The 25,803-nt window shown below is 36.7% G+C and overlaps 2 protein-coding genes across 6 annotated transcripts; both read left to right on the top strand.

Moving 5' to 3' along the window:
- The first annotated feature begins 553 nt into the window (after positions 1-553).
- Positions 554-5,464, top strand: LOC126582812 (nuclear transcription factor Y subunit A-3-like). 4 transcript variants are annotated; one of them, XM_050247019.1, is made up of 7 exons: positions 554-892; positions 2,021-2,137; positions 2,218-2,524; positions 3,002-3,111; positions 3,186-3,260; positions 4,333-4,503; positions 4,620-5,464. In XM_050247019.1, exons 3-7 carry the CDS (start codon positions 2,221-2,223, stop codon positions 4,995-4,997), a joined length of 1,038 nt encoding a protein of 345 aa, XP_050102976.1. In that variant the 5' UTR covers positions 554-892; positions 2,021-2,137; positions 2,218-2,220; the 3' UTR covers positions 4,998-5,464. The 4 variants fall into 4 exon arrangements, with proteins under 4 accessions (XP_050102976.1, XP_050102975.1, XP_050102978.1 ...); XM_050247018.1 differs by having other exon boundaries at positions 2,078-2,137; XM_050247021.1 differs by having other exon boundaries at positions 555-892; positions 2,227-2,524.
- A 15,146-nt stretch (positions 5,465-20,610) lies between these two features.
- LOC126583062 (PHD finger protein ALFIN-LIKE 4-like) lies at positions 20,611-25,401 on the top strand. Of its 2 annotated transcripts, none has more exons than XM_050247359.1 (5): positions 20,611-20,777; positions 22,886-22,918; positions 23,872-24,100; positions 24,495-24,627; positions 24,906-25,401. In XM_050247359.1, exons 1-5 carry the CDS (start codon positions 20,639-20,641, stop codon positions 25,179-25,181), a joined length of 810 nt encoding a protein of 269 aa, XP_050103316.1. In that variant the 5' UTR covers positions 20,611-20,638; the 3' UTR covers positions 25,182-25,401. The 2 variants fall into 2 exon arrangements, with proteins under 2 accessions (XP_050103316.1, XP_050103317.1); XM_050247360.1 differs by having other exon boundaries at positions 24,909-25,401.
- Positions 25,402-25,803: the final 402 nt, after the last annotated feature.

Below are 25,803 nucleotides of genomic sequence, written 5' to 3' on the forward strand. Positions count from 1 at the left end.
CGTTTTAATTAGGAGGAAAACTAATGAAAAGGGCTTGAAAACTTTGAGTTTTAATGATAAGGACAAAATAAAGGGTAAAGTGAATAGTACCAGGATTGACTTTTTAGTGTAAAAATGTGGTTTTTCGTTAAAGTGAACAGTACCGGGTGCTTTTCGTTAAAGTTCCCTTTATTAGGAGATGGTCTTAGGTCAACACCCCAATTCACCTATTTCCAACACGAATTTGATAGTACCAATTTCCAACATACCAATATTATTGATTAGCTGAACACTAATTTAAAAAAATTAATTTTGAAATGTCAAATTTTTTATTTTTTTTGAAAAATTTTGAAATGTCACTTTGAAAACAAGAAAAACACTGTCATGAACTCGCTTTTGTGTTAGCACTAGCAGAAGACGACAAAAAGCAGCGACCTGCTAAGGAAACAGACGAAGTACCAAACTAGAAAAAATATATTATCCAAACAATAAAGAAACCTTTAAGGCAATAAATTATTATCACCAGTTTAATTAATTAATGGACACGTAGAACAATTTTACTTTATTTCAGAGAAGAGAAGTGGGGGAGAGAGAGAGAGGGGGAGGGGGAGAGGGAGAGAGCAGGGAAGTGAGGATGGTGGGAAGCTGGTGAGAAAGAAGAGAGAGATTGAATTTGTGAGTGCGTTTAATGCAAGGAAATTTGTCGTTTAAGGCGATGAAGAAAGATGGAGCCTTTGCACCAAATAAGCCGATCCAATTGAGAGTAAGTTTTTGAGTAGAGAGAGAGAGAGAGAGAGAGAGAGTTCTTGTGGGTTAAAGGAAGGAGAAGAAGAAGAAGGCATGCAGAATTCAAAGCTTACAGCAAAACCCATTTATTAGTTTCCAATTTCCTTCACCATATTTAATCTCAAAGGTGTTTCCTTTTCACTCACTCTTTCACTCTTTCTGCTGTAAATTTCATGCCTTTTTTTAGTTTCTTGAAATGGGTTTGTTTTATTTTCCTTTATTTTGTCTGAACTTCTTTTTACAATTTATTATGTTTCTGTTTTTTTTTTCATAACAAAATAAAAGGGAATTCCAATGGTAAATTTTACTGTATGTTAGTGAGCCTCTGGTTTGGTTGCATGTGGAGATTAAGATGGTGAGGTTGATCTTGTAGTGGTTTTATTGGGTTGAGGTGATTGATTTCTTATTTGGGTAACACTTATTTTTTAAATCTTTTTTCTTTTGATAATTATTTTGGGTAATAATTTTAGTCATATGTTTTGCTGATTTTAGACTTATTCCTGTTCTTGGATATAAAAAAAAAAAAAAAAGTTTAAACAATTCCTGTTCTTGGGTTTAATTGTTTCCAATTTGAGGATGGGACGTTAAAAAAATCATGGAACTTTAGCGCAAAAAAGTTTATTCAACATTTTGAGCCCTGCATTTTCCATCTTTATGGTGCTTTTCATTTCATAGTTAATGTAAATATGTGATTGGATTATTTGATTTATAGAATCAACAGAAGTCTGATTATGTAGTGATTTGATTGCCGCATGTATTTTGAGTTTCTGTGTTGATCCGAATTAGTACTGTGGTTTAGAAATATTCATACACCGCAGAATCAGTAGCCGTGATAACTATTTAGTCTATTTGGCCCTTGTAGCGAGTTCTAATTGATGAACTGAGGTTTTCCTAGCTGATATGCAATACTGAGGATCAGTTGGTTTGAAACTAGATGATGAATGTGACTACAGTGGTCGAGGGCGTTGCCTTTCCCTATATGTTTACATCGTCCCCTAGATAATTTTCCTCTACTTCCATTCATGATTCTTACTGGAGTTTTATACCCGGCACTTAGGATCGTGGACACTTTTAGTTGGTGCATTCTGTGTAATAATATGTGCTGCATCAATTCTTGTCGGTGTGCCCCTTTTGGCACAGTGAAAGTGATATGTCTTTAGTTATGCATATGCTTACTATCAGTACCTTTGTTCACTCAAGTAGTTTTATGTTGTCCTTCGTTCCTCTTGAATTGATTTCATTATGGTTTGTTCAGTGCGTATGAAGTAAAATAGTTACTAAAGTTTGGTGCTCTTCTTTTTTACTTGGGCAGCATTTCGACTGGTTGCACTTCTTGGTTGCTGATGAGTCGGTGATTTAAGTGAACCTTCAGGTTTTTCTATTGAACATATTTGAAGATCTATAAAGTTTCAACGCCATATTTTTGTAGACGAGCCTGAATAGTTGTTTTAGAAAATGCAGAATTTGAATAAGAAAAACTCTGGTTTTGGTTCTGCCCACCCAACATTTCCATTCGTTGTTGGATCTTCATCATGGGAGAATTCTACTGAGACACATGTCCAACACTCATCTTCCTCCAATAGCTTAATCTTGAACATGGGCGTGTCACTACATAATTATCATAACAGCAAGCAATCTCAAATTAACTTTCAAGATCAGGATTCATCCTCAACTCTGTCGACAGGTCAATCTCTCTCTGAAGTTGATAGTATGAAAGAGGGCAACCCCTGTGGGCAAGGCATAGTTTCAGCACAATCAGGTTCATGTATTTGTCGCCCCATATTTCCGTTCCCTTGTTTCTTTCTCCTTCAATTGATGTTTCAACTGAACTTTTTGCTTCTTAATTCTGCATGTTGGCATTATTCTATCAATGTTTGTTTTTATTCTCTAATAAGAAACAAAATATCTGTAAAAGGATAAATTGATTTTAAGTTAATGTACCACTTGGAGTAATGTTCATCAATTATGATTTGGACGGTTGGACAACACGTATTAGGCCTTCGCTATGGTCAGGAATTGCACACGCCCCTTACCCATGATTGATCATTGCACTCCTCTTTATAAGTTAATATTATGCTCCTTATCAATATGCCAAAACTTGTATACATCTCCCTTCGCATACCACGATACTACTCGGAGAACTTCCCCTATTAAGTATTTGGTTCTTCACATTGATTTCTTTGTTACCAGGCCAGATCCGTATATCTAATTTGGTTTACCCTTGTTCTTGGTACAGGATATAATGAAACACAAGGGAAGCCTGTTGGGGCCCACATGAAATCACTATCACCAATGGAAAATCAGAGCTTTATCTTCCCTTCACAAATTGATGTTAGCCGTTCAATTGTAAGTTTTACCCGCCTGTGTTTTTTCTGGTCACAATGGATGTTGGAATCTTATATTTTTCTGGTTGTATTCAGGGTCATATTCCTTTCCACTATGCTGAGCCATACTTTGGAAGCTTACTGGCTACTGCTTGTGGGCCACAAGCTACGGTAAGTGCTCAAAGTAAATACCAGTAGGTCCTCTTTTCTCAGGTGTTTTTGTTTTGCCAACTTAATTATAGCAGTAGAGCCCCCAGAGGTTGGTTGGTTTGTAGAACCTGCTAATCCTGTGAGTAGTGACTAAGGCTTGGTTATTTCTTTCAATGTGATTGCACAATATCATGAACACTAAATGATGCTTTTAGCATTATACTATTTATTTAAGGTAACTGATAGAAGTAATCACAAGGGGCGTGCCTTTAACCGGAAATCACATATAATAGATTACTTCAATTTTTCAAGAGTTTTCCAATTATGCTGCAGATGCTATAACTTTAGGTTCTTTTAACCAACTTTGAGGATAAATTAATAATGAACTCTTCTTTCACTATGACCAATGCAACCTCAATACTGCCAAAATGAACACAAAAGACACTTTGGAATGTTATGTTCGACAATGTTCGTACACCTTGCACTTCAAACTCTTGTTTCTCTTTTCACAGTGAGTTGGCTATATATGTCTTTTTTTTGGTAGGAGAACCGATCCATATAAACTCATCAGAAATGTTATCGAAGGTTGGACCTATACAATCTTTTTAGGCTTTAGCCATGTAGCACCTTCCTAAGCATCTTGTCGTGCAAATTGTTTAAAGCCAACGTAACAGCTAGTTTGATATTCTTAAAGTGGGGTTCCAATGTATCTTATAAATTTCGGGATTCTGTGTTTCTCTTCATCTCCTTTGCTCTTATTCTTTATTCTGATCTCTTTATGGTACTAAAGTTTCTTCTTGCTTACCTGTTAACCCTAGAATATATCTTTATGAAGTTGAACCTTCAAGGCATAGATGCAAAAAATAAGTGGGGTTAATCTTGAAGATCTATTCTTGTGAGGGTCAAAATACAAAAGTTATAAGATATGATATACAACTTAGTGGTTTTGATATAGATTCTGATTCTTTTTTTCCTTTAGTGTCAAACCATGACTTGAAGTTCTATAAAATACACCACTTGTGGCTGTTTTTGCATAAGAATGTTCCTCTTTTGTTGCGATATTGTGAGGTATTTACCATGTCAATGGCTCCAGATTCATCATCCTCAGGTGGTGGGGATAACTCCTGGTAGGGTTCCCTTGCCTCTTGATCTTACAGAAGATGAACCTATTTATGTAAACGCGAAACAGTACCGTGCAATTCTCCGGAGGAGGCAATTTCGCGCTAAGCTTGAAGCTCAGAACAAACTCGTCAAAGTTCGTAAGGTGTGGGAAGGTTTGAAATTGATATGTAAATGCCCGTCTCTGATTTTTTCCATGGAGATTTGTACTTTTTTTTTTCACTGGTTTTGCTAAGGAAGACCTTTCTGAAATATGTGCAGCCGTATCTTCATGAATCTCGGCATGTTCATGCATTGAAGAGGGCTAGAGGAACTGGTGGGCGCTTTCTCAACGTGAAGAAGGTCCAGGATTCCAAGCCAAATACTACACACCTCAGAGTGAATGCTTCAGGCGCTGCTCAGCTACATTTGATCGGAAATATGTCAGAATCTGAAGTTCACGAACGTGACAACTATAGAGATGGTGCTTCCACTACCTCTTGCTCTGAAGTCACAAGCACTTCCAACGGTGATGACGTATTTCCACGGCAAGCTTTGAGGTTCTCTGCCTACCCCTCTCACATTGGTGGGACCATGCAAGTTCCTTTTGTTGATGTGCGTGGCGGCGGGAACCAGCACCATCATTCCATCCTCCGGTGAACAATCATCATTGCAGTCTGTGTTCAGAGTTCTGTTGGAGAACACGGCTGCTACTACCGTTCCCTCGGGAAGTCATCCTTGGCTCAGTTGAAGTTTCCTTTCGAATTCCTTCGGCGTTGTTAAAGTTACCTTTCTAATTCCTTTTGGAAATCATTCTCGGCTCTAATTCCTTTGGGAAGTCATCCTCGGCTCAGTTTCCTTTCCTGGTGTTCCTCTATCGTCATTGTTAACCCTTACATCCTGCAGTTAACCTTAATCCGTCTATTTCCCATTTAGTTTTCGGGCAAATACAAAGCATGCCGGATGAAGTATGATTAGATTGGTACACATGGTTGGCGAAAAGAACATAATTCTCTTGTGTGTGATGAATAATCTGCGTATTTGTGCGGACAGCTGACCGTTGGCTCTGAAGATCTTCTGCATTTTATGAAAAATAAAGTGTGTGCATTGACCTGTTGGTTTTAGAAGTTCTGGTGAAAGAGCATAAAAGTTTCTAAATTTGTCTTCTCTTTTCTATCCATCTTCTGGCCAAGACTAGAGATGGGCAATGGTTATGACGGGTGGGTAACTGCGGATATTTATCCTTAACCGTTTATTTTCATATCCGTATAACCGTTTACCAGTTGGGAAATTGCCTAAACGGTTATACCCATACCCATTACAGTTTATAAATGGTTAACCATACCCATAACCGTGTACCCATTTAAGCGTAATCGTTTAGTTCTCGTTTACCCATTTATCATTTTTTTAACTCGTTTATCATTTCTTTTTTATCATTTACTCTTTTTCATCCGTCTCCATGCTTTTTTAATAACTTGAAAATTAAAAAAGAAAAATTTGTCATAATTTTATTTTTCTAACAATTAAACACCGTTATAGGGTACATTCATCGTACATTTCCGCATTTTAATTTTTTAAGTCCTTAAACCATTCCAATAATTGAAATAATAGTTTACGGATGATATTTTTAACTGTTAACAATGAAGGTAATATAAAATTTGCTAAGTATTCTTGGGTTACGAAAATTGTTAAAAGACAGTATTCTTGGGTTATTTAACTTGGAATGTAAAGTATTAACATACTATATATAATGGACCATGAAATTTAGAGTGGTTAAGGAAAACTATATTATATTAGCTACATAAACCATGCACTATAGTCAATAGCATTGATCAAAGTTTTGTCCGATAGGGAACATAGTTTGTGTTAATTTTACATATATAAAATAAATGAGTAAACAGTTACCTGTTTATAACCGCAGTTAATACCCATAACCGCCCATTTAAATTTCGTGGGTAAACAGTTATACTCATAACCGATGGGTATTTGCCCATCCCTAACCAAGACCAAAGGTTTTCTATTAAATTACCAATACAAATAGTAAAAGCACACCCAGTTTTACTTTCTTGATCACTACTATAGATCTCTTGCCCTTCCGTGTACTGGTTGCGGCCGCCGTTTTAGTAAACCAGAAACACAACACCAAGTCAAGGAGCTTGTAGCGTTCATTGAAATCCAAGTTATGATCTTGCCGTGGTCAAATTTGGTCATGGAAAGTAAATATTATGGACTCATTGCACTATCATGACTTTTCAAAAATGCAAGGGCAATGAATTTGGGACCAAAAGAAAAAACAACCTAAGCTACACTGACAAATTGTTCTATGTACAAGTTCAGGCTTTTATTTTTGTTTTATTTTCTTTAGAGTATTTTCTTTTCTGAACAAACGATAGTTTAGATTTTAACCCGGAAACAATTGTTTTGCTCAAACCTTTCTGGCCTAAAATTTTAGCCCCGGATTATTAAAGAATGAATTTAGGCTTTTTTTTAATTAACTTTAAAAAAAATTATGTAGACTATCCTAAATTAATTTTATGAACATTTTAACCTAAAAATATTTAAATTCCAATAAATATTGAAAAATCACTAAATCGACACATGAAACACTATGGAAGAATATGAAACACATGATAGAGATGTATAAACACAAAATACATGAAACACACAAGACACAAAACACATATAAAGCACATACAAAACACATGATAGAGATGTATAACACACCAAATATGTGAAACACATGACACACATGAAACACATACCAAATACATACAAAACACATGAAACGCATGAAACACAAACCTACACACATGAAACGCAAACATTCAATCATCCTCTATAAGCATAGGTTGAATATCTAACCATCACACAACATATTCACCAATCATCCAACTTTTATAGTGTTTTTGTTTCCTCAACATCAAACAACATATTCACCAATCACAACTTCTGTGGCGCTCCTTCCATTAGCCATAGTGTTTTTGAGTTACATAATTTTTGGGTAAATTATACAAAACTACCTCAACTATTAGGTCGTTAACAATTTCATACTTCATCTTTAAAAAGTTTCAATGTCATACCTTATCTTCGAATTTGTTGCAATGTGCTACCTTCGTTACATTGGCTGTCAATTGGTTCGTTATATGATGATGTGGCGTATGCCATGTCCCACCATCTCCACATATGAACTTCCACGTGGTCTGCCACGTAGATTTCCCACCAAATTAATTTCCACGTCATTTAAAAAAAACTAGATATTTTTTTTCAACATAATTATTTCCTGCCAAAAATTGTCCACGTTAGCGAAAAAAAATATAAATATAAATATATATATATATATATATATATATATGTTTTAAAGGGGTCCAGTTTTGGAAGATAATACAACCTAAAAAAACCAAACCAAATGAAAATTGTACATAAACATATGATCCCACATCAGCACAAATCCTACATAAACACATGATATAACAAAAAATGAACACAAAGTCCACTTGAAACAAAACATTTGCAAAGACCAAAAGATGAAATGTAATTCATATAGCATCATTGATCCATCTAACATTTACAAAGATATACATTAGACATCCTTAAATATCCCAAAATGCACAGTGCACTGATCCAAAAAACATATTGAAATCCATCTATCAAAACAATGCAAAACAATGTATTTTCAGGGATACAAATCAGTTCAAAAAACCAAAAGAAATTCAATGTTTGTGATGTCTAATTCCAGAACCCATGTACCATAATTTTAGTTCCTACTGCACATAAAACATGAAGTGAAAAACAATAATTTGTTACAATTTCTAGCATCTTTAGGTCTTGGTTTGCCTTGTCTTTCTCTGCTTGGTGGCTCTCGGTGAATGAGTTTCAGGATTTGCAAATGAACCATCCCCTGATTGTGATGCCTAATTTCAATGTTCATTACAAAAAGGTTAGATGCAAAGTAAGGTTCTAAACTAAACTTGCTATTGTAAACTACAAAGGAGAGGATTAGGTTTTGTACCTTAGATTTCCTTGTTCTCTTTTTAGGTGCAACTTCAGCTGATGATGATGCTCTCCCTTGGGCTGATGTGGATGCCTATAACAAACTATAAAATCATTCATTAAAGGATTAAAGGATTAAGGATTAAAGGATCAAAGGATCAAAGGATTAAAGAAAGCACAAAATGTTACCTGTTTGTCCCTTGGAGGAAGATGTCGATGATGGGTCTGTGAATTATGTCCTTCTTGCTTGCATATAGTACACTTCAGAGCACCTTGCCTTTTCCTTCCTAGCTTAAGTGGCTTAGGATGACCTTTATGATTATTTGGTGGGTTGGTGGGAGTTTGTTCACCATCTTTCTCCAAATCATCAACTTTTTTTTCTTCTTCATTGGTCTTCCAGGTTGCCTTGTATATAATGGAGGCAAGATTGGTGGGTTTTCAATATCCTCCCACAATGACATACCATTCATTGACATTATTAAGTGAGAATAAACTTCAAAGTACCGTGCCTTTGAATAGTATGCATCCACATAGTCCTCAGGTTTTTCTTTCTCAGGTTTTTCTCTCTTGAAATGGATGGCAGATATTGCATGGTTGCAAGGTATTCCCGTCAAGTCATACTTCCTACAAGAGCATGTCTTCTCAACCAAGTCCACCACATATTGTTCCCTACCTCCAGCATCCATTTGAAATTTGGTCCCTCCTGACCATTATGCAATGCACCTGCCACTTAAGAGTTTGGCTTCCTCCAACTTTTTCCTAATCTTAGGGCAGAGATCTCCTACTTGCTTCATCATTATACCTCTCTTCAATTGAATTTTTTTCATCAACAGTTTGAATCATTTGCAGCATAGTTATAATAGGCTTTTGCCTTGGCACTAGTATGACTGCATTAAATGATTCACACAAATTATTGAGCAACATGTCACACTTTGGATAGGTTTCAAAGTGGGCCTTGCTCAATTGAGTTGAAGGTTTCTTCACTAGCCAATTGTAGGCCTTCTCATCTAGCTTCTTAACCTCATCCATTGCCTTTTTGAAGTGTAACCGTTGCTGTTTTTGAAACTGCCCATAGAGCATCTTTCAAAGTTTTCCCCTTGAACAAATTCCTATAGTTTATGTACAAATGCCTTACACAGAATCTGTGGTGGAATCTGGAGATGACCTTTTGAAATGCTGGAATTAGCCCCTTTTTCTTGTCACTGATAAATGTCCACCCATTTTGGTTTTCTATACCCACATCATCATCTAACAATTGTAAGAACCAAACCCAAGCTGCCTTATTTTTCATTTCCACCACTGCATAAGTAATAACCCGTGTCTCATAATTTGGATCAATGCCAACAACACATTGCAACTACCTTCCATGTAAAACGTTTAAGTAGTACCCATCTAAACCTATCAAAGGTCTACATCCTGCCTTAAAGCCATCTTTGCACGCCCCCAAGCAAACATATATCCTCTGAAACCTTTCCCCATCCAACTTCAACTTCACAGTGCTTCCAGGGTTAGTCCTTTTTACTTTCTCAGCAAAATCCCATAGTTTTGTATATTGCTCTGCATGTTTCCCTTCAATAATCTTGAAAGCTTTATTCAATGCCCTATAAGCCTTCATCTTTGTACACCAATGATTCCACTCAGTTTCCATAGTGGATAAAAAAGATTCGACAGGCCATATAGGATTGAGCTTTATCCGATCTAAGTACAAATCTGTGAGTAAAGAAGCAGTTATGTTCTTATTTGCCCAAGTCCTCTCACAGGTGTGGTGATCAAGGATTGTCTTGATTTGGATGTTGCTTGATCCATGCATCTTGCCAGCAGCAGACATCTAAGTGCAATCCTTTGCACACTTGGCAGTAATCTTCAACTTCTCATTCTTATGGAAATGAATTTCCCCATATCCTTTCACTAAGGAATGCATCATGACGGCTCTCTTGAATTGCACACTGTCTCTGAAAATAAGCCCTAGAGTAAGTTGTGGATTCTTCATATTCGTTTTCTCATTAAACTCTGGATAATGCTATCTTTTTGGGCCTCTTTCCTCATCTTCAAGTGTACACTTTCCAGATCATCAGAATTATAATCTGGTTCATGAACCAGATTCACCCCCTCGTCTTCAGCTTCTTCAACCTCTTGTTGTCCTTCCTCTTCTTGTCTCTCCCATTTTCCTTCATTTATTTGCTCTTCTTCTCCTTCATTTCTCTCATCAGTTTGCCTTTTTTTCCTTTTCTGAGATTGCCTTCCTGTTCTTTGCACCTTATCTGCTTCCTGAATCACATCATACTTAGCAAAATTTGTGTTATCTTCATCACTCCTATAGTCACTCTCTACAAAGTCACTGTCTATTTCAGGATCTTCTTCTTCACTTTCTTCTTGGTCTCCTTCAAAATCGACAGTTACATCAAAAAAGGTATCACCGTGTTCCTCTTCACCTTCTTCACCAACTTGTACACCTAGTTCATCAACTTGTACATCTTGTAAACCTCATTCTCGAGGAACTTGTACATCTTTTTCCTCAGCCACACTTGTACTAGCCACATATTCTTGGTGAAAACCTTCATCCGAGCACATAATAGTCACCTTTTCTTCACTAGACACCCCCTTATTATCTGAAGGTCCTTCAATAGCTAGCAACCACCTTTTTTTTCTTGGTTTACAAGTTATTGCCATAACATCCCCTTCCTCCTTACTTAATTCCTTAATAATCACTGTGCTTGGACCGGTGCACTTCATAGACTCCATAAATTGTTGTTCCTTTGGTAAAGGTTTCTTCTACAGACAATTCTTCAATGTACATGTCTAACACTCGAGCCTTTGGAACAAAGTTGCACATCTTTTGTACATTGGCATCACTTTGAATGAGCTTCAAACCATTACTAATGTCCATGTTGGGAATCTTGTAGTAATAGTTCATAAATATCTCACTATATCTTATAGCTTCCACCATATCATCTATCACAGGGAGTGACATTAAGTCCTTGTTGCAATAATCTATATATGCAACTGTCCCCCCACAGAGCTTTCACACCATGGTGCAAACGAATGGAAAATAGTTCTGGTTAACTTGAAATTCACAAAAAAAAAAAAACAATTAAAACCCTAAGACCACATCCCACCACAAATGTAGACAAAGCAAAGCAAAATGCACATAACAAAGAAACCCTAAGCCCTAAAGCCTAACTCCTGAGCCCCAAGTCTTAAGGCCTAAGCCCTAACCCCCTAGGCCCTAAGCCCTAAGCCCTAAGGCCTAACCCCTAACCCCCAAGCCCTAAGGCCTAGCCCCTAACCCTCAAGCCCTAAGGTCTAACCCTTAACCCCTAACCCCTAACCCTCAAGCTCTAAGGCCTAACCCTTAACCTCTAAACCCTAAGGCCTAAGGCCCAACCCTTAAGCCCTAAGGCCTAACCCGTAACCCCTAAGGCCTAACCCCTAACCCTCAAGCCCTAAGGCCTAACCTGTAACTCCTAAGCCCTAAGGCCCAACCCGTAACCCCTAAGCCCTAAGGCCTAAGGCCTAAACCTCTATCCCCTAAGACCTAACCCCTAACCCCTAAGCCCTAAGGCCTAACCCCTAAGTTGTAAACCCTAAACCCTAAACACAAAAAACACTACATCTTCTTCACTGACAAAAAATCAACAAAAGGACCCTAGTTAGTGCAGGCAACAAACCTTAGGACCACACCCACCCCAAATGTAAACAATTGCAATTTAACACTCAACAACAAAGTAAAGCACAAAGCACATCATAGATAAAAGCACAAGAGGACCCAAAATGACCCCATTATCCAACAAATCAGTAAGCATTTTGAATAAATTTGAAAATAACCCACCAATCTCCAACAAACAAAACACTTAAAGGACCTTCCATTATCCAATATTTGAATAAAGAAAACAAAAGAAAGCACCCAAATTTCAACTTTTGTTAAACAATTATACAAGGGACCCCCAGGACCACCACCACCACCCAAACTACCTTTTCCCTGAGGCCACGACAACAATACACAAAGCACCCACCGGACCCCTGGACCACCAGCACCCCAACAACCTTTTTCTCGACAACAATAAACAAAGGACCCACATGACCCTCATTCTACAACGTATCCGTAAGCATTTTGATTAAACAATCAATGAAACCCACAAATCGCCAACAAAGATTTTTGAACCAACAAACCCAGAAAAACGGGAATAAAAAAAGGGATGCAACAAAGCACAAAACGAACTGAAATTTGTACTTACAATAGGTAGGCGTCGTTTGCTTGGGATCCTCGCGCACATTCCACCCCACTTCGAATCCTTCAAAATACTGTCAAATCTTTCGCCAGAAGAATTTAGGGTTTTCAACAAAAACGAACAAAGGAAGGTAGGCGACGACAACATGAACTTAGGGTTTTCTCTTAATGAACTATTGATCGTGATTTGGACGACGATTTGGGGTGGGTGATATGAAATTAGGGTTATAGTTCTTTGATTTGGGAACTGGAACGAAAGAAATGGAAGGGAATCACATGGGTTGGGGCTTTACGCTTCAATTCAAATTGCACGATTCACAAGGGAAGTTTTTTAAAAATATTTGATTTAAAAAAAAGATTTTTTTTTAATTTAAATTTTTTTGTGCTATACATGTGTCATCCTTTTAGATGATCCACGTGTATTAGATGCCAACGTGGAAATTCATATGTGGAGAGGGTGAGACCTAACATAAGCCACGTCAGCATATAACGGAGGAATTGACAGATAATGTAACAGAGTTAGAACATTGCAACAAATTCGTAAGCAAATATATGATATTGAAACTTTTTAAAGACAAGGTATGAAACTGTTAACGACCTAATAGTTGAGGGAGCTTTTTGTAATTTACCCATAATTTTTTTATTTATTATTTTAGCCTTTGGATTTAAATTTGGACGGTTAGATCTTTTTTTTTACTGTTAGATTTGATTATATTCAATCTTAGCTATTAGATTCAATAAATATATAAATAAAACAATAAAAAATAAAAAATTGAATGTAGGATGTTGGATCAACAAACGGCCCGGTTGATTCAAGTTGTTGGATCACAAAACTAGTCGTTACAGTTCATTAATATCGGACACAAGTGGCCGACATGCCCACATGGGTGGAGCCATGCCGTTGGCTGAGCTTGGCGCGTCACTCGCGTGCATGCATCCGTTAGAGGCGTTTGGCCTTCATACACCCACTTCCACTCTCACTGGTAGGCCCCACATGTTTCTTTGGCCTATTTCCTGGCCGGAATTTGGGCCTTTTTTCTGGATTTAGCACTTAACTTCAAATTAGAACTAGGATTAGAATGGAATTGGGGGAGGGGATGGGGGAAGGGAATATAAGGGAAATTATAGGACTTGCTCAAAGGGTTGGAGTTGGTTTAAGGGAAAGGGGTGAGCATAGCCTCACAATAGACTAACAATAATGTGGTTTTCTTAAAGATTTAAATTCTTTGTTTTGCATATTCATCCCTACATTTTGAAGTTGGTCTATTGAATTTTTATTTTTATTTTATTTATTATTTTTATTTTTTTGAGTATGGGTTATTTCAAAAACTTAACATTTCAGCAATAGGTTGATGAAAACTTCATTTTTGACATAGGTCAATGGAGATAATTTTCATCTTCAATTAAGGTGGCTTATAGCTCCACTTAGTTAAGAGCATTTAGCCTTATACTTGAGGTCTAGAATTCGATTCCCTCCCTCTCGAATATCACTTGAGATCGATAAATTTTCTCTTCGCTGATTGAGCTCTCATTGAAGCAGAAAATAAGTTTTTGGCCCCAATCATAATATTCTTTTGTATATACATAGACAAATAAGTAAATGATCATTTGGACTAAATAGTCGTAACTTTAAAATTTGCTGGTGTAGATCCTAAGTACAAATTTAGAGCCAACATCATTTGACCCGCCCGTTAGAGCAGCTCCAGCCATGCATGTAAGCCGGGGGACATGGGAGAGGAAAGGGCCCGAGGCCCTGTGAATCAACTCCAGCCTTGAAGAGCCCGAGCTGGTGGAGAAGGCTCGAGCAGGAGGCCTGTCAATTTTTGACAGCCCGTGAGCCCGAGCTCCAAACCCTTTTTTTATTTTTTTCTGTCAGGCGCGTGCACCCCACTCGCGCATGGGGGCGCGTCGCCCAAAAGCTTTTCAGAAAATCAGCAACTTTTGCAGATGGTCTCAGTTATCGTTGGGAAGCCACGTGGCTTCCCACGGTCCATTCGATCTCAGCGGCTCCTTAATTTGGACCGTTGGATCTCAACGGTAAAAAAAATAAAAAAAATCTTATTTAATATCAACCGTTCGATCTGAGATCAACGGTCGATATTAATATGCTTTATAAATAAAGAAAAAATACTTTTAAAATTAAGAAAAGTTACCGTTATGACACGTGGCACAATCTGGAGTGTTGGAATTCAAATTTTTTAAAATCCAACGGCAGAGATTAATTATTTGAATAAAAATTAAAAAAAATTGTAAAAAATCCGTAAAAATTGTAAAAAATCTGAAATTTTTTTGTAAAAAATTGTTTTTACTTTTCTATAAATACCACTTCTTCTCCATCTACCTTACACCACAATTTCATATTTTCTCAACTACTTTCAATCAAATTCCTATCTTTCTCTCAAAGTTTCAATCCAAGTTTTTTTTCCACAAAATGACTACTGATGCAGGTACAAATTGGTCGCTTCTTGAAGATGTTGCGTTGTGCACTAGCTGGGTTGAAGTTACTCATAATTCCCTTACGGGTAATGAGATGCAGTTGCGAGAAATGTGGAGTTTAATTCATACCAAATTTCATGAGCAAATAGGTGGGAAAAGAACCAAAGAATCGATGTCCAGTTGTTGGAAAATACTTTGCCATTCCTTTAGTACGTGGAGAGATGCCTTGACACAAGCTAGTAGTAATGTTTGAAGTGGGGCAAATTATGCGGATGAGGTAAGAATATATTATAATTATTTGTTTGTATTATTTATTTGTTACTTAATAATTTCATTATTATTATTTGTTTGTATTATTTATTTGTTACCTAATAATTTCATTATTATTATTTGTTTGTATTATTTATTTGTTACCTAATAATAATTTCATTATTATTATTTGTTTGTATTATTTATTTGTTACCTAATAATTTCATTATTATTCATTTGTTTGTATTATTTATTTGTTACCTAATAATTTCATTATTATTATTTGTTTGTATTATTTATTTGTTACCTAATAATAATTTCATTATTATTATTTGTTACCTAATAATTTCATTATTATTATTTGTTACCTAATAATTTCATTATTATTCATTTGTTTGTATTATTTATTTGTTACCTAATAATTTCCTTATTATTATTTGTTTGTATTATTTATTTGTTACCTAATAATTTCATTATTATTCATTTGTAGCAACTTCAAGCACAATCATGGTATGCTACCAAAATCAAATCAAGAAACAAATCATTCCACCGGTGGGAATGTTGGAATATTGTTAAAGATTGTCCTAAATTCAAAGCTGTGCCTGTTGGTCCAGAAGTATGCATGAATAACACCCCTCTACACGGCACCTTTGTACACAGCACCCGTCCACACTCTACACCCGATCATGGCTCCCATGTTGATGAAGAAGATGGAGAAGAAGTGCCTGAAACGCCCATTCCTGAACAAGCGTCGGGATCGACCCGTTATCCAATTAGGCCTCTAGGTAAGAAGGCTTCAAAGAGGAAAGGGAGTGCTTCCAAGAATGATTATGGAAAGTACATGCAAGAACTTGCTCGTCAAGGTGAATTGACGTTGGCACGGGAATTGGCGAAATATGAGGCTGAAAAGGCTAGAGATGAGGCAAAAGCTGCAGCTATTCAACAAGCATTTCAAGTTGAACAGAGGGAAATAGAGCTACTTAGCCAAGAAAGGGAGTTGCTTAGAGAAGAAAGAATTGCACAATGAGATCGTGACATTATGAACACGCGTTTAGAAGGGATGTCTCCAAATTCTAAATATTTTTGGCAGTCGGAGAAAGCGGATGTGGTGCAAATGAGGCGTGCAAGAGAAGCGAGATCAAGACAAGATGGTCCTAGCACAACAAGACAAGATGATCCTAGCACCACAGATTGGTTAAGTGGTGATGAATATGGTACTTTGTAATCGGAGCCCATAGTTTTCCAATCACTTTGGGTTGTAATTTATTATTTATGTTGTTTCCATTTTATTGAAGTTAGTACTTTATTTAAAGTGAGAGTACATGTATTTAATTTCGTAATATTTTTATCCTAATAATAAAATCTTTATTCATCAAATTGTTCACGTATAATGACGTAATTATAAAACACACCAAATAAAACTAAAAAACTCACCAATTGGAGTTACATAAACACACCAAATAAAATTACATAAACATACGAAATAATAAAAAACTCACTACAAAAAACACACCAAATAAAATTACATAAACATACCAAATAATTCACACCAAATAAAATTACATAACCATACGAAATAATAAAAAACTCACTACAAAACGAAATAATAAAAAACTCACTACAAAAAACACACCAAATAAAATTACATAAACACACCAAATACAAACAAACATACTAAATAAACTTAAGTATCTTCAGCTTGTTTCAATGCCCACTGGTGCTCTATCAAGTCAATTTGCCGATCATTGTGCATAGATGACCTTTGAAGTGCAGTATATCGTTGAATGACCATTTCATTGTAATGTCCATCCTTTTCTAATGGCTCGTGTTGCATGGGTTCTTCGGTGGCATCAGTCCGTGTTCTTGAATTGTTCATCGTGTCTGGCTCTAGCTCATATTCATCAACCGCATCATAATCGAACTCATCTTCCACAATCATGTTGTGAAGAATGACGCACGTCATCATGATGGATCAAAGTGACTCTACATCGAACATTCTGGCAGCACCCCTGACGATCGCCCAACGAGCTTGAAGGATACCAAAACAACGCTCCACATCCTTCCTGCACCCCTCTTGACAGCTTGCAAAGTGTTTTTCCTTTGCACTTCTTTGACGTGGCACTGTTTTGACAAATGTTTCCCATCATGGGTAAATGCTGTCAGCTAGGTAGTATGGCCCATCGTACCTACGTCCGTTGACGACGTACGTGACTTTTGGTGCCTTTCCTTGCAGGACGTCGTTGAACACTGGGGATTGGGCAATGATGTTGAGATCATTTTGAGCCCCCGGAACCCCGAAAAAGGCTCCATGTATCAAAAGATGCCACTGCCTCCAAAATGATAGATTTTGCTCCTTTTCTGTCCCCATATGCGTCTTGCCATGCACTTGGACAGTTTTTCCACGTCTAGTGCATACAATCGATACTTCCTATCATCCCAGGAAAACCTCGCATCTCGCCCTTCTTCAGAAGCCTTTGCAAGTCCATGCGAGTAGGTTTTCAGAGGTACTCTGCGGTGTACAAAGATTTGACTGCTCCGCAAAACCTCATTAGGGCCTCAAGAATGGTTGATTTCACCATCCTCGTTATCTCATCCACTTGGTCTGCAGATACTCCATACGCAAGCATCCGCAACGCAACAGTGATTTTTTGCTCAGGTAGGAGACCCATAACACCACAAACATCCTTCTTTTGCACAAAGTAAGAATCATGGTTGCAAACATCAGTCATGATTCTGTTGAACAAATGTCGTTCCATTCTAAAACGGCGTCTGACGTACGTATCAGGAAATGCACTGTTATGGACAAAGTAATCGTCCAACAACTCTTCACCCCATCGTTGCCTGCTTCTATCAAGGTTTCTTGAACGGTTGGGCCTGCATATCTGAGCAACAGTCTGGATGACTCGACGGGAATGTGAGGCTCTGGCCATTCTTGTTTCGTCATCTCTCCTTCTACGCTCCTCATCCTCTTCCATCTCATTTTCGGCTATCTGAAGGTTGAACATTCCTTCAGATTGGTTAAACAATTCTTCCTCTTGCTGATTGATTTCCCACATCATCCTTGATGAAGAAGAAGACATTGTAATGATGGATGGTGAAGAAGAAGCATAAACTATGAATAATGAGATAGAGATGTTGAGAAAATTGGTGTGAGATTTGTGAGGATGGATGATGGATTATATGGACGATTCAGAAAGGATTGGATTGTAGATAAGGCCACGTGGCATGCCATCATTTGTTAAAAATCTGATCGAAATCTATCCTCAAAGATTTTGAAAAGATAATGACACGTGGCACGATCGTATTGGATAAAAATCTTATCGAAATCGATCTCCAATAATTATCTTTTCAGATAATGACACGTGGTGCAATTTTGAACGAGTTAAAATCTGATCGAAATCTATCGTCAAAGATTCTCAAAAGATAACGACACGTGGCACGATGACATTGGATAAAAATCTTATCGAAATCCATCGCTAAATAATTGTTTTTTTTATAAAATGACACGTGGCGCAACGAGAACGATTTAAAAAATCTTATCCGAAATTATAAATAATTTTATTTTGTATTGTTTAAACAAACAAAAAAACTAATATTTTATTGCCTATTGCCAGGGGGGAGGGCTCCAAGGGTGGAGATGCAAATGGCAATTACTGTTCATTAATGGCAGTTACTATTCATTAAAGGCAGTTACTGTTCAAAAGGGTGGATTCAATAGTGGATTGCCAGGGGGGAGGGTTCCATGGGTGGAGTTGCTCTTATAGTAGATCATCATGGTCGGTCACCACTCACTGTTTTCATATCTAAGTTGTGATTCCATTTCATTTCTTGCATTTGTATCAATTTAGTATCATATCATATACCAATTTCATTACTTGTTTGGTATTAGTATCCAGATTTGTACGAGTTTTATCATCGGTTCATGTTCCAAATCTAATTTTTGTTCAAGTTACTATTTTGGGTAAATTACATTTTATCCCCTTAGATTTCGATGTAATTACAACTTTATACAACATCTTTAAAACATTTTAATCTCATACATTAAGTATTATTTTTTTTCAATTTCATACAAACATTAAAAAATATGTTAGGTTAACCGTTAAGTGATGATGTGGCAAATATGGGGTCCCCATTTGTGCTGACATGACTATCACATTTGAGTTACGTAGCTAAATAATTAATAAAAAAAATTTAAAATATTAAAATAATTAATTAAAGAAAAGTTAAAAAAAAAAAACCCCAAAATCCCCTTCGTCTTCCCCACTCGAGCCCACCCCCTTCCCCCATCCCCATCACCCACCTCTTCCCCCATTAATCACTCCATAGGCATCTGTCGGAAATCCGGTGTACTTCTACGACCTTGGCAATCCCCTACCCCCAAAATTCTTGAAATTGCTAACTTTCCCCGATATCTTGTCCATTCCAGACATGAGCATATGAGTCGAATTCCCAATCTCAGCCCTCAAACTGTCCCTCTCCTTCATCGCCTCCTCGAATTGCTTCGCAATCTCCTCCCTCTGCTGTAAGACGAAAGGGGTGGGCTCGGGTGGGGAGGACGAATGAGAGTTTGGATTTTATTTTTTTTATTTTTTTATTTATTTTTTACTTTTCTTTAATTCATTATTTTAATATTTTAATTTTTTTATTAAGTGTTTAGCCACGTGGCACAAATGTGGCAGCCACTTCAGTACAAATGGGGACCCTATATTTGCCATGTCATCACTTAATGGTTAACTTAACAGATTTTTTAACGGTTGTATGAAATTGAAAAAAATAATACTAAATGTATGAGATTGAAATGTTTTAAAGATGTTGTATGAGGTTGTAATTACACCGAAACCTGAGGGGGTAAAATGTAATTTACCCTACTATTTTGATTTTGATTCAAGTTTCTCTTTTAGCATCAATTGCAACTACATCTTAGTCTAGTGATACTATCTTCCAAACTTTAAAGTAAGTTCGAGGTTGAAATCTTGCCCACATTAAAAAGAGTCAGTGTTGGAGTGATTTATGGTGACATGTTGTTGTTGACTGTGTCGGTCTTTAGCCTTGTATCACTTTGTTGTATGTTGTTTCTATGGTTTGTAGCGTTGTTTGTCCTCTGTGTGGGCTTTTATAGTGTATTTTAGCTTTGCCTTGGTGTAATTTTAGTTTAACAAAAAAAAAAAAAAAAAAAAAAAAGAAGTTCAAATTTCAAATTTGAAAACACAAGGACCAAATTGTAAATATGACACAAACAAGTGAAAATGAAGTTTTTAACCCTAAAGGATCTAACTGCAAAATATCAAGCACTAAAGTTGTAATTAACACAAACTCCAGGTCCAAAATTGCAATTCCTCCTGCGTTAACACCTTTGGCAAACTCTCCCTCTCTCACACAAGTTTTTGACTTGGTTTTTATGATAGACAGAGAAATAAGGGGGGGAGAGAGAGCAATGAAGGGAGCTGATGCCGCGCTCTACAACCCTCGAACGGTCGAGGAGGTTTTCAGAGATTTCAAGGGCCGCAGAACTGGAATGATCAAGGCTCTCACTTCAGGTAATTTCGTCTTTGTACTTTATTTTTACTTCGAATCTTTCATTTTTTTTTTTTTGAAACTTTTTAAGTTACTAATTGAAGTTGTATTGGTTTTGGAGGAAACCCAGAAGGGAAATTGGTGTTTTTTCACTGATTAGTGAGATTATTTGATTTGGGATTTGGAAATTAGTCTTCTGTTTCGTCGTCTCCTTGTTTTTTCTGTTGACTTGACAAGTGGGTTTAAAAAATGGATATTTTTCTACTGTGTTTAGCTTCTGTGTTTGGTTTGAGAGTAAATCCAGAAAACTAAATGGAAGTAAATTTTGAATATTTACATTTAATGTAGTTTTGGGTTTGGATTATTTTGTTTTGTTTCAAATTAGAATTTGAGTGATAGGGAATTCTCACTTCCCCCCTTCTGAATAGGGTTTAGCTCATTTCTCAAATTCTGTTCGGTTTCCAAGAAAAACGAGGAAATGAAAGGATAGAAGATTGGTGAATTCACTGAATTGAATGGTTGAAGTTATTCCCTTGCTTTCATTTCTGCTATGTGCTTTTAGGTTTCAAGCTCATTGAGGATGGTAAAATCAATTATTTTGGTTTTGGAATTCTACTTTGTTTTTCGGCTTTAGTGCTTGAGAGAAGCTGAAATGTGATTTTATGTATGGTTATTGTATTGGTCTGTGATTTGGAAGTAAGTTTCAGACTAGTTCGTGTTTTACGTTTTCTCCTCTTAACCCATTTGTCTCTACAGTATATTTAGTGTTTTTTGTATTGGGAGTGAAGAGAGGGATGCTGGAAGACTATGTTTCTGAATTGGACGTTTTACTTTGTCTTGTAAAGGGGAAAAATGTTTACCTTCTGTGAGAAAGCAGATAACGGATTAGAAACCAAGGTTTGAAAAAACGGGTGATATTGCACAATATATCTCTTGTTGGGGAGAGGTTTTTGTGATGTAGCGCAAAAATATAACGATATTTCTCTTTCGCCTGCACCAACCCCGAATTCTGTGGACGATATGTTTCAGAACAGCCAGATACGGGCAGTATTTTCGATTCTGAACCGAGATCTACTATTGGCCGATGCCATTTATGGCGATTCTTCAAGAACCAGAGTTGTGGTGGGGTCACAGTCAAGGGTTATGGTTGGTGGTAGGTGTGGGTTGTGGGGTGCAGGTGGAAGGCTGGTCGGGTAGACGCGGGTTGGGGGGGGGGGTGGAAGATAGCCAAGTAGTTGCGATTGGTGGGAGGAGTTGCTGGGATGTGTGGGAAGGAGAAGTTGTGGGAAATGGTTCTAGGAAAAGAAGATGAGATTATTTTATGAAGTTTTAAAATTGATTAATAATGGATTTGGATATTTTATAATGATTATTCTGACTTTTTATATTGTTAAATATTTAAACCTGTTCTATTGGATAGTTTAAATTTTATAAGGATGTATGACATTGCAACTGAAACACAATTTTGTTTATGATATGACAATGTATAAAAAAATGAGTTGAGATTGTATTTGCAACTTGAGGATGCAAATTGTAACTTATCTTAAATTATATATATTTTGGTGCAAGTTTATTATATGTTTATTCAATACTAATTTGCGCTATGCAAGTCTTGAATAGCTTACACGAAACCACAACATAGCGTGAGATTGCATAGCGAAACCTCCCACGCTACGCTTTACGCTGGAAGCTTTCTTAACTGGAGCATGTATTTGTTCCTTAATTTGTTGGAGGATGACTTCGCCTTTACAGGCTTCAATAAAGAACTCATGAACCAAAGTGAATGAATATTTTTTGTTTGTTTTTATTTATAGAAATGAACCTCTATTTGGAAGTGAAGAAACATAGGGATACAAAAAACCAAAATGTGAGAAACTAGATTTGAGTACTATCGTATCACATGAACATCTTGTGATTTGTTGAATGGAGAGCCATGACAAAAGAAAATCCCGTTTTGCATGAGTTTTGTTTGTTTTGAATTATGTAATTTTTTTCATTGTAATGGACCATTACAGTTTTATGTTTTAAAGGATTTTGAAAATTTTGTTGGACTCGTAGTAGTTTGCATTAAGAACTTTGTTTTTTTGTTTGACTGGAGATTGATTTATATGATTTTGATTTTTTGTTGCAGATGTTGAAAAATTCTTTCAGATGTGTGATCCTGGTAAGTTTTCTATGCTTTATGAATTTATATCATAAGTGTGGCATCTATTTAACATGTGAGCTATGTATGAACTGTTCCTTTGTTTCTTGGAGTTGTAAATGGTGATCTGTAACAAATTTGGAACTTAACTAGGTTGTCATTACATCTTTCCCGTTACTTTCAGGAATCTATTGTATTGGTCATCTAATTAGCTGTTTGCAACAAAGCTCTACATGGAAACCTTTGTTCAAACAAGTTAATGGAGTTGCTCAGGCTGTTACTCATTGGAAAAAGTTCAAATGAGTTTAGCATATTGCAGGAACAGTTTTGGTCAATAATTTGAATTTTGGAATATACAATTGAATCATGTTGTTTCATTCTAATAGGTAAATAATGTCTAAAGGGAAACAGCTAATTAAAGATTTTAGAGAGAATTAGGAAGAAACCCTTTTCTTTTCTTTGTGTGCACGTATATGTACAATGTACATGTGCTTTGTCCAAGGGATCAATTCAATTGAAATTTGTGACATGCATGCTTGTGTTGTGTTATGAGTTATATTTAATTTTCTTAAGAGCTGTAGTCCAAGGAGAATTAACTGCCGTTTACAGTGTTTTAAATATGTTGCATCCTGGACAAGGCTTTTGTGATATAGAGATGGAAATGATGATTATTTTTGTTATGATATAGCGTTCCTGTTATTTTTGTCGGTCTCTGTGCATTATTGTTTTAATGGTTTTGTATGGTTTCCATGAATCACTGGTACTTCGTTGCCTTGCACTGTTGTACCTTCATATATGTTCAAAACCTTGTGAAATTTGGTCTGTTATACTTTATGTTCATATTTTTTTGGAAATTAAAGCCGTATTTAATTGGGTTTCCTCGTCAATTATCATTTTTGGTTGTTACTTCCTATTTGTGGCTATGTTTTTGCTGTCTGTTTCAACCATCTTTATGAAATATTTTCTACTTACAGAGAAGGAGAATCTTTCCTTATATGGATATCCTAGTGAGCAGTGGGAAGTCAACCTACCTGCTGAAGAAGTGCCTCCAGAGCTACCAGAGCCTGCACTGGGTATCAACTTTGCAAGAGATGGTATGGCAGAAAAAGACTGGCTATCTTTGGTTGCTGTTCATAGTGATGCCTGGCTAGTTTCTGTTGCGTTCTACTTTGGTGCCAGATTTGGCTTCGATAAGGCTGACAGGTAAGTTGCAACCACTCTGTATACAATTTCTCTTGATCAGACGCTGCATGATTGTGAATAAAGTTCATTTTTTGTTTGTAAATGTTTTTTCTGGTAGAAGTATTGATAGATAAACATCGGTGTATCTTTTTTAGTGCATTTCCTTCTATGTGGAACGCTAAATTGGTAGTTTTCAGTTAAATTTATTTATTTATTATTATTTTTGTTTGGTTGACGGTGGCTGCTAGTAACTAATAAGTATTAGTCATGTGATAAATAATAATCTAGGTACACAACCAAACTGCTTATGTTTGCTTTAACCTTTTTTTTTTTTTTTTGTCAAAGTTGATTCTTTCAATGCTTTTATGTGGTTCTGAGCTTCTATTCAATGTATTGTAACTTGGTTTTGCTGCAGGAAGCGGCTTTTTAATATGATTAATGAACTGCCAACAATATTTGAAGTTGTGACTGGTACAGCAAAAAAACAAGTAAAGGAGAAGTCATCTTCAAATCATGGCAGCAACAAATCCAAGTCAAGCTCCAAAGCGGTAAAAAGTTACATTCCATGTGTGCTTCTGTTTCAAGAAAATGGGTGCTATATTTTTGTGGAGTTTAGATTTATGGCTATTGTCTATATGTTGGCGTGCCCTTTAGGGCAGGTCGCGTTAACTATGTGATCAGTGGCTTGATCAGTCACCATGGTTTTCAAATGAGATGATGCTGTTGTTTATGTAATCGGCCTTTTATTAGATTCTCCGTTGTCACACTTTTAAGTATAGTTAACGGACATGAAACAATTATATTATTTATTTTTGTGGCAAAAAAGCAGCGAGGATCAGAATTGCAAGGAAGACATTCAGAAGTAGTGCAGCCAAAGGACGAAGATGAGGGCTTGGACGAAGAGGAGGAAGATGAACGTGAAGAGACATGTGGGGCATGTGGTGGAGGAGGACCGTCCTCACTGGACGAACCCTGGATTTTCTGTGATTTTTGTGAGACGTGGTTCCACATGAAATGCGTGAAGATGACCCCCGCAAGGGCAAAACAGATTAAGCAGTACAAATGCCCTTCATGCAGCAACAAGAGAGCCCGGCCTGATTAATTTTAAACGCTCCCGATGGTTTTATTCTCGAAAATCCACTCTGTTTAAGACTATTTGTTGTAACGCTGCTGTCATAGTTTGCTGCTACTTGGCTCTCTTCCTAAACGTGCTTTCCATTCCAGGCTACCACTTTAGCGATAGATTTTTTATTTGTTTGTTCCTATGAAACATTTGTCACTCTTTTCATATATTTATCCAAGTAATTTTAGTGTTCTGAATACTTTATTTACATCACTTACTGCATTACATTACGTCGCCAGTGTGTTATTAATCCACGTACTGAATGGAGGGGAGCATCACGTCCTGATGTGATTCTCAGCAAGTCCGGTGTATGGAGGATTTTCATTGCAAAGATACACAGATCCTTTGCCAATGATCGACACTTACAAGTTTTTCCTCATATGACGTTATACTATTGACATGAGGCGTTATAATGTCAACGTTCCCGTACTTGCTCTTGTAGTGTATGGCCTTGGATGTGGTTATAGTGTGAGAAGAGACTATGGATGCTTCATATGGTTAACATTACTTCAGAAAAATTGTTGGCTGGCATGGAGTGTTAAAAGCAATCATAAGCTCGTTTGAAAGTACTTTTCAAATAGTTGAAAATGTTTTTAGTGAA

Source organism: Malus sylvestris, chromosome 9, assembly GCF_916048215.2.
Source record: "Malus sylvestris chromosome 9, drMalSylv7.2, whole genome shotgun sequence".
NCBI lineage: Eukaryota > Viridiplantae > Streptophyta > Magnoliopsida > Rosales > Rosaceae > Malus > Malus sylvestris.